At 49.1% G+C, this 9,051-nt stretch overlaps 3 protein-coding genes across 3 annotated transcripts; 1 reads left to right on the top strand and 2 right to left on the bottom strand.

Annotated features, from left to right (window-relative positions):
* Window positions 1–51: 51 nt before the first annotated feature.
* N7509_000876 (peroxidase/cytochrome P450 family protein) lies at window positions 52–3,680 on the bottom strand (the record flags this gene model as incomplete). Its single annotated transcript, XM_056625513.1, has 7 exons — window positions 52–381; window positions 448–574; window positions 645–2,826; window positions 2,892–3,084; window positions 3,138–3,186; window positions 3,267–3,364; window positions 3,417–3,680. 7 exons carry the CDS (start codon window positions 3,678–3,680, stop codon window positions 52–54), a joined length of 3,243 nt encoding a protein of 1,080 aa, XP_056494095.1.
* A 1,848-nt stretch (window positions 3,681–5,528) lies between these two features.
* Window positions 5,529–6,660, top strand: N7509_000875 (trans-2-enoyl-CoA reductase (NADPH) TSC13; the record flags this gene model as incomplete). Its single annotated transcript, XM_056625512.1, has 3 exons — window positions 5,529–5,562; window positions 5,646–5,861; window positions 5,981–6,660. 3 exons carry the CDS (start codon window positions 5,529–5,531, stop codon window positions 6,658–6,660), a joined length of 930 nt encoding a protein of 309 aa, XP_056494094.1.
* Window positions 6,661–7,345: 685 nt separating this feature from the next.
* N7509_000874 (putative alpha-1,6-mannosyltransferase subunit) lies at window positions 7,346–8,479 on the bottom strand (the record flags this gene model as incomplete). The annotated part of the gene is made up of 3 exons (XM_056625511.1): window positions 7,346–7,570; window positions 7,666–8,099; window positions 8,185–8,479. 3 exons carry the CDS (start codon window positions 8,477–8,479, stop codon window positions 7,346–7,348), a joined length of 954 nt encoding a protein of 317 aa, XP_056494093.1.
* Between the last annotated feature and the right edge of the window lie 572 nt (window positions 8,480–9,051).

Genomic DNA, 9,051 nt, shown 5'->3' with positions numbered 1-9,051 from the left:
AATATCAGCCCTTTCAACCTCATCCTCTCACCTCCCTCCATCCTTCATCCTTCACGAATATTTCGCCTTGGGCAGCTCTCCATCCCACTGGACCTTCAGTGTCGACGGATACGGTGAGAAACCGCTCTGCTCCGCATTCATATACATGGTAATTCCACCCAGCGCGGGAATCTTCTTGAGTTGACCCTGAGGACCCGGGGTGCGACGGAGATTCTCCAATTGTCCCACAACTCGGAGCATAGTGGGCAGGGCCACTTGACAAACCTCCAACCCAAGACACTTGTGCGGACCAAATCCGAAATGAATATACTCATCCAGATCCCGATCCAATCGAACCTGTTCAGGGTCCGGGAATGCCTTGGCATCATGACTAGCAGCCACCTACATGGAAAACGCCAAATTAATACCAGAAAATAGGGAACACGACACAATAGGGACTCAACTTACCAAATTGCAATAAATATTCTGTCCGGTTTTCAGCGTCACTTTCTCCCCGTTGTCTTCGATCACGGTTGGCTTGGCGACTTCTCGCGGCAATGCCACCGATGAGCGGATTCGAGCACCTTCCATGAAACTAGTACAAAGAAGTTCTAGTTAGCAAAATGACAATTACAAAGACAATTTCAACCATGATCAAAACTCACTATCGCAGAAGCAACTCATCGGATTCAGGGGTATGTTCCTTCGACAGCCGTTGGATCTCAGCTAAGTGAGCAGCATTCTCTTTCTCAAGATAAAAGTCCAAGCACTGAACGAATAGCTGCGCCTGGTTGGCAACCATAGAGCTAGCCGATGGAAGAATGTGCGTCCAGACAATCTCTTTGGGCGGCAGTCCACTGTCCAACAGGCGCTGGATCATGTGAACACCATAGTCACTCAAGGTATCATGACGATGGAGGCGATTCACGATATTGGCAATGAATCCAGCCTTATCGACAAGTTCGACGTTCGCCATCACCAGTTCACCAAGCTGCTGTGCAACCTGGCGGGAAGCTTGTTCAAGCTGGAAGGACTTTGCAACATCAACATCATAGAATATACACGTGAAGACCAAAGCCATGATCTGGTAAAGCTCCATTTCACTGAAAACGCCTCGGGGGTTGGACTCAGTCTTCAGCGAGAGCGAAAATATATTAGCGCAGAAATTAATCTGGGCTAGATTGGACACGTCGCGGGAGATATCGACCTGATTCACGCCTGCGATTTTGTACGAGTGTTTTTTCAGCAATTGGAGGGTTATATCTTCGTAGAAGGAGCGTACTTCCGAGTCCCATTTGTCTCGGTACAGGGCATTGCCAATCATTTTCCGGGACGCTGCGTTTGGCGGACGATCACCCGAGAGCATAAAGTCTCGGCCAAAGGACTGGCCATCGCGGTGTAGGATAAATTCGAGCTTCTTGCCCCATGTAACCTTGAAGGTATCGGGGTTAGCAAGGACCGACTTGCAGGCGGCCTGAGAGTTGATGAAGCGGGGAATAGGTCGAAAGGTAGGCCGGTCAAAGCTGTATATGCTTCCGAGCCCAAGGCTTGTCAGGATCTTTTTGTTCTCGCTAGGAACCACCATCGGGAAATGCGCATATACCGAGTCTCCGCGGATATGGTTGGGGAATGCCCTCAGAGCGAGCTTGTAGAAGACATGGCCATGGTCGACGGAGGTGTCATAGTTGATCTCATTATAGGCCCAGTTCGTGAGGTTCTTCGGGGTGAAGTCAACTGTGTAAAAGCGATCGCCGCGGACTAGGGCAACTGCATCAGAGAGAATGGCCCGAGAAGTAGTAAAATTGGTGCACAAGCCACTGCCAGGAACCATTGGCTCCTTAGCATCTTCGACAATCAATCCGGGGTACATCTCCACTAGATCAGGGTGGTCATAAAGATGTCTGAGTTGATCGGCAATATAGGGGTCCGAGTTGATATCCTCAAAGGTTTTGTGAGGAGTCAAGTTGAAGAAAGTACGGAATTCGTTCAGGGTTGCCAGGTTCCAAGATCGAGCCTGTTTCATCCCGAGTACTTCAATGCTCTTGAAAACAGCAGGCACATTAGAAGCACCAAAAGCTCCGGCCACGTCTTCAACTCCCTGTTCAAAAATTTGAACCAAATCGTCGTCATCGAAGGTGCCATCGGCAGTACGCTGCAGCTTGGCAAATGGGCGCTCAACGGGGTCGGTAGGAAGTTTTGCTTCCCAGTGGCCGAGCCCCATAGCAAACTGCTGTAGGTTGATATCATTGGGATTCTGTCCCGCAAATATCTCCTCGTACAAATCCTCCGACCATTTCTGGTCGCGGGCAGAGACACACGAATGCCATCGGTAGACAAGGTTGAACTCGGCAGACACTTGGTTTCCGGTGGCCTCCGCAGCAGCATCACCCAGCAGGCTATCCTTCATGTCTGATCTAGGGTCCAAACTCCATGCGCTATTGGTACGGTTCAGATTAAGAATCGTTCGCACGTAATCCTTCAGGATGATGTTAACGTATAGACCGCAGGTGACAAGACGGGCAGTCTGGAAAAGGTCATTATCCCATGTGGCATAAGCCTTGGAGTTGGACTCGTCGGGCTTTGTGAAGCGACCACCTTCATTGATTTCTGCCAGCTGCGTCACCACGTAGTTGTGAAAGCGGTTAAACATGATGAGCATGACGCCAACTCCGGGAGGGAAGCCCAGAATTCGCTTGGTAGAGAAACAGTCAGGCTTGAGCTTTCCATCTTGGAAAGTTCTCACGAGATTCTGTTCTTCCTGGTTATTACCATAAAGGGGAGACAGGTCCAGATATGAAGAGGTGTTTGAAATCGAGCTGTCCTTCCGGTCCGTCTGGAAAAGGTCTCCTAGGTGTCAGCATGGTCCGATGAATTGAATCGCAATTGAGGCTGGTTTGCAAGCTTTCTCTTACCGTGAATGATGATAGACGCAAGATAAAACAGAGTGCTAGATATCTTATTCGGGTGTTCCTTGAAGCTCTTTCGAGCTAGCAGGCTGTCGAAAAGAGTCTCTGGCTCTGGAAGAGAAGCCGACTGAACAGTGACTGGTCTAACGGATCGAGCATATGCAGTGCCTGCAGCACCTAGTTTTGGCCAAAAGACATTCTAGTTGTGTTAGTAGGGTAATTCTACCAGCAGAGTCATATGGTAAATCATACATTTCCCGAGCCATCGGCGCTGCGATAAAGAGCATCACGGCCGAGATACCTTTCCACGTCACGAAAATTAGTACTCAGTACGACACCTTTGTAAAGCATCAACGATATAGAAGAGAGGACTAGACTCACGATCTTGGCGGGTGTTCCAAATCATTCCAAAGCGTACTGAGGAAAGTATTTGTTAATCCCTTTCCAGCCCGAGATGTCACAGGCAAGTCGGCGGCAAGCTAGAAAGATGTCAGAATGAAATACTCAAAAAGTTGTCCACAGAAAACAAACCTGAACAATTCCCTCCATAACGTAGTCTCTGTCATCGAGGGGCTCTCCGCTAACTGCGCTTTTCGCAACCTCGGCGAGCGTCTTCACATCGTTCAAATCGATGTGTTTCAAGTCCTTGGCAAATCCAGTCATCTTCTTGCTTTGGATATAGGTCCCATCGCCGGTTTCAGTGGGCAATGGCCTCAGGGATGCCTCAACCACTTTTTCAATCTTTTCAATTGGGTTTTCTCTGCCATTGGCAGTTCCGTTGTTGTTTTCAGACATAATGGAAGTTGTGGGTAATTATACAAATAGAAAATGATAGAGTACTCAAGCTGTAGGAGAAGGCATTAGCTGATGAGTTAAATACCAGAGAGAGAAAAAACGAAATTCTATTATATCCGGGGTTCAAGGTTTGGAGTGTTGTTCATCCTTGAGGAGGGGTAGGGTCGTCGGGGCTAAAGGGTAACTAATGAGAATAGCAAGGAGTCGTAGTCGTCATACCAACGCAAGGACAATAGCTTGGAGCCGAGGATGTCCGGATAGAGCAATGGTCTTCAGACCAACTGTGTACAAGGAACCGAGGGGAAAATCAAGAACAATCGCGGTTCAACAAGTAAAGCACGGGATATTGTCAAAAGAAGAAATTGACCATCATGAGGACACATCGGAGGGTATTGGGGCAATTAATAGGTTTCCAGCGGCGTAATCCGAGAGCGACACGACTAGGCAATACGGCTGGGGCTGTTCAGCCGTACCCAGGCTAACGACTCCATAGATTTTTAGAGACTTGGCTTGATTCGGTGATGGTCTGTCATCTAGCGCCACAACCCTAACCACCTCGCTGTGCGCCTTGGTGTTTGCATGGGCAAAGACAGACGACCGGTTGCCCCACCGCAATGTGAACAATGGGGCACTCCTTATTCGTGCGTCGAATCGCATGTGAGGACAGAATTCCATATACGAATAGTGCTCCCTCTATCTTTTTCCACGATACCGTAGAGAAAACTCTCTGAGTAAGGTTCGCTCAAGAAAAGACCTCGTATTGGTTAAGGCCTACAATGTAAGAGGTTTCAGTCCAGGTACCCTCGTCGCGGCCAAGTCCAGATAGTGTCCGTGACAGGCCTGAAGGAATGGGGCAGTTGGCCTAAACTATCATTGGCACAACGACAGTGCCAGCTTATCCAGTGACGATCTGCAACTGGCCCCGCAGTCAAGTAATCCGAGCATTTCATAATGTATTGTCACTTTTTTTTCAAAGCACAGGCTGCATTAAGATGCAGGTCAGAAAAATATAGACTCATACAGTCTCCCAGTATTCTTTCTTGCCAGAGATCTGGGCCATAGTCAGACCGGAGGACTGTGGGTTTAGGGGAGCTGATTGGTTCCATCATTCGGTCAGACTAGCCGATGATGCACAGCTGCACAGCCGCGCGCCGTTTGCTCAAGTGAGCTGATATCCGGCCGGGTCTCAGAAATTGATCCAGGCAACGAACAGTGGATTTTGGCCCCAACCCATAGGCCGTCTCTGCAGGGGTGTCCGTTCAACCCGGGCTTCCGGGTCTCTCCACGAATCCGATCTGGCCTTGCAGGGCAATCCCCGAGGTAGAAGACCATTCAGCTTGTCCGGATTGCATCGCTTATGGAGGTGCAGTTGGAAACGGCCCCAAATTATGGCTGATGGATCCTTGGGATCGAATCAGCGAATTAACAAACGGACATTGTCATAGCTGACGAGACGGCCCGTTTAGCGTGCTGATGGTAAATCCGTAGTATGAAATGAGGCTTGCATTACTGTAAAACCGTCGAAGTGACCCTTCGTATTTCTTAGCCGCTGCCAAGCAGAATCGTCTCATCTAGCTGACTCCAAATTATTCGAAATGGCATCTTCCAGGAGTATGTCGGAGTGTATTGTGTTCTGTTCTGTTCTTGCTTGACTCTGCTCTAATGGAGGCAGGAGACCCAATGTTCTTGCCTCAGGTGTCTATACCACGTGACCTTGCGGGTGCCGAGGTCGTCCAAGGCGATCGCCAACAATTTCTCGATGCTTCGCGTGACCCCAACAAGCTCATCAGGTCCTCTTAATTCGCCTGAAACATCTTCAGCTTCTGAATTGGAGCTTGTCAGCATACAATGGCCAAGATCACTCTCACCGTGGAGCCTCGGGGTAAGCATACACAGCTCCCCACCATCAAGTCCTAGCTTTAGGGGATAATCCCAACAAGTCTTCAAAACACTGACGATGAACAGGCAAGCCCATTCGGAGGCTCCCCAAGACTCTCACCATTGCGCTCGATGCCTCTGGTGAGGATCTGCATAACATGATCGCCGATGTCTCCGGTTCCTCCGTCCACCGTCTACGAATCACCAAGGGAAGTGACCGCAGCGTTGTCCCCAACGCCAAGGACACCACCATTGATGATACCGGTCTCCGGGAGTCCAGCGTGATCCATATCAAGGACCTAGGTACGTCGCCTACAAGCATAGCTTGAACTGATGTCGATGCATTGGCAGCGGGGGATACGGATATGCCCAAAGCCTCCACCCCGCAGCTCAAGAAACGCATTCTAACAAGCATCCAACAGGTCCCCAAATCGCCTGGCGCACTGTCTTCATCATCGAGTACCTTGGTCCTCTCCTCATTCCCGCACTCTTCCTCTTCCCCCTCCGTCCGCTGCTCTACTTCAACTTCGACACCATCCCCGCTCCCTCCGACACCCAACTCCTAGTCTGCGCCCTCCTAACTCTGCACTTCCTCAAGCGCGAGTATGAAACAATCTTCGTGCACCGCTTCAGCAACGCTACCATGCCCGCCCGAAACATCTTCAAGAACAGCGCGCACTACTGGGCCCTTGCCGGATTCAACATCGCCTACTGGGTCTTCCGCCCTGACTCAGTCGCCGCCGTCTCTGAGCCTAACCCGATCCTACAATATGCCGGTCTGACCCTATTCGCCTTTGGCGAGATCTTCAACTTCAATGCCCACCTGATTCTGCGCGGCCTTCGTCGCCCGGGTACCACCGAGCGTGGCATTCCCCAGGGCTTTGGATTCAACATGGTCACCTGCCCCAACTATATGTTTGAGATCATTGCTTGGTTGGGTATCTGGCTCGCTAGCCAGTTGAACTGGAGTGTGATTATCTTCACTCTCGTCGGTGGTTTGCAGATGTGGAGCTGGGCCTGGAAGAAGGAGAAGCGCTACCGTAAGGACTTTGGCGATAAGTATAAGAAGAAGCGCACTGTCCTCCTGGCTGGTATCTGTTAAAGGATTGATGCACCCTGCCCTATTCTATAAAAGGCTTGTGGGCAGAAATCACGATTGACTTCGGTGAGTTGGGCTGAAATTTGAAATGCCCAAAATAGCTCAACCGTGACCCACGTCTATTCGATTCCATCGGCAAACTCTTATCTACCATATTCAAATAAAAAGTGGTTTTAATATTCTTCTGCGGGGCCCTGAGACGAAAATCAGTGAAAGAAATGATGGGAACGCGACGATAACGCATACATACTGTTATTGGGCATAGAAAGTGGAAATGCCGGAGGGCATTTTGTCTTTGTCCCGGTGGTAATGGTTTCTTAGTACTTGAACAAATTTACCTTCATCTTTAAAAGATATTCTACAATGGCCAGCAGTAAAAATACCTACTCAAGTATGTAGTAGCTTGATCCAGCTCTCCCAATAAGTATCGATAGTACCCTCTAGCTAGCGGTTCCGGTGATATCAAGGCAAAGCTTCAAAATAAGTGTAAAGTAGACACTGCATTCTATTACTGAGCATATGTAGAAAACAATGACCACGATTCCTTCGGGCCAACCGTATGCACGCCAAAAGTAGAAGAGAACAACAACGCTATATGTGAACTATTACCGAGAAGACCAAGAACTCCAAGCAAGATGATAATCATAACTGATGCACCTAACCGGTGCAAGTCATCCCAGATCATAAATCAACCATTTTTCGCCTTTCTCTGCCAGAGCATGTAATAAGGATCCAATTCGTCGCAATCGCCGCCTTTAGCTTCGCATCCAGGAAAACGAAGCACGAGATCACCATCCTTGTAAGTCCCATCTGCACCTGCACCAGGCGAGTCTTTGCTGTAAGCGTTCAAAACGCGTTGCGGAACCAGAGCCGTTCGGGCGAGAACTGTCGGATGCCATTGAATGATATGATCCTGGAATTTATGTGTTAGTCAAAACTATATCAATCGCTCCCATCGCTCCGGAGGGCAGTCCAGCGCGTGTTTATCAAGGGAAGTTTCAATCATACCAATCCATGCGTCTCGGCCTTTGCAAATCCATAACTGCGAAACAGCGGATCAAACCAGAGATCGAGGAAATAGCGAGCAAAATCGCCATTCTTGAGAATGAAGCTGCCAGGACTGAGATCCTCACCATCCCGAGTAACAATCAGATCTACATCTTTCTCCTTGAGATGAGAGAATGTTTTGATAATGCTGTCTGGTGGGACGACGGGTACGTCCTTCATCATGAGTGATTCTAGTTTGCTCCGATCTAACAAGTGTGACTTGAGTGACTTGGTCGGGTTCATTATCAGTGCATGCGCGCTGAGGTGGAAGAAGTATTTTGAACTTGGGTTTTGGGCAAGGGCGTGTCGGACGGCGGGGAGTGTAGCCCAGCTTCGGGGTGAGTCGCCAATAGCATCTTCGTAGTCGGATGTGCTTGCGAAGAAGTTCGTATACCCTGTAAGATAAGACAAGGGCAACGAAGTTAGCAAACAAGTAAAATTTAAGGCTTTGCGCGATGATTTTGACCATGTAAAGCTTACCATGACGCTTTGCATAATCTTCGCGATTGGTCACGATCTTCTTAATGAAGCTCTCACTCAGTACTTTTCGATCCAGAACTGTGACGATCACAACGCCTGAAGTGCTAGCCGATGACGCGACAGCAGATGTCGAATTTGAAGAGGTAAAGTAGGAGAGGAGATAGAGGATGGTGACAATTGCGATCGCAGCTACAGCGACAGTCTTCAGCTGTTTCCTGCGGTGGTATGGCAATCGAGTCGATCGGGCGCTGGGGAGAGGATGGGGACTCTTCCGCGGAGGTAGAGCGAACTGCATAGCGAGGGGTGATACCCAGCGCTGTATTGCTGAGTGGGGATGAGATGGGACGGAATAAATCAGACCATCTTACGAAGGTCGTCAAACAAATGCTTCACGGGGGAAATGGACCGAGCGAGTTTCCGTAAGTGAGTGGTTTCAATGACGAGGTTGAGTGTTCCAGTGTTCCAATGTTCGCAGAGTCCAGAGCTTCCGCCGAATCTCCGAATCCGGCCATGTCTCTGCCTGCGCATTCCAATGACTTCTCGTCCACCACCAATATTGCCCGTTTCGAGTTAGCACTCGATCGCGAAAGATAAGAGATCGATAAAGCATGGATTTGATTTGTTTTCTACCTGGAAATTGTTTCCATTCAAGGGATCAATTGCCGGTTCGCACTATTGTAGTAGTCTGGGTGGGAACTACAATGTCCCAAGCACTGGATATATATATGGTGCACTGTTGTAGTGAAGAGTACCTCCATACTACATTTTCCACTGGGCGTGTGGCGCCTCCAGGATTGTTTACCAATCTTTCAATGTCATTATAAAATCGACTTTATTACACACAAGCAACTTGAATACCTGTAGAAT

Source organism: Penicillium cosmopolitanum (assembly GCF_028827165.1).
Source record: "Penicillium cosmopolitanum strain IBT 29677 chromosome Unknown utg000003l:1.0-3747932.0:1.0-3751027.0, whole genome shotgun sequence".
In the NCBI taxonomy this organism is placed as follows: domain Eukaryota; kingdom Fungi; phylum Ascomycota; class Eurotiomycetes; order Eurotiales; family Aspergillaceae; genus Penicillium; species Penicillium cosmopolitanum.
The sequence above is the reverse complement of the archived record's forward strand: the minus strand, read 5'-3'. Positions and strand labels throughout refer to the sequence as shown.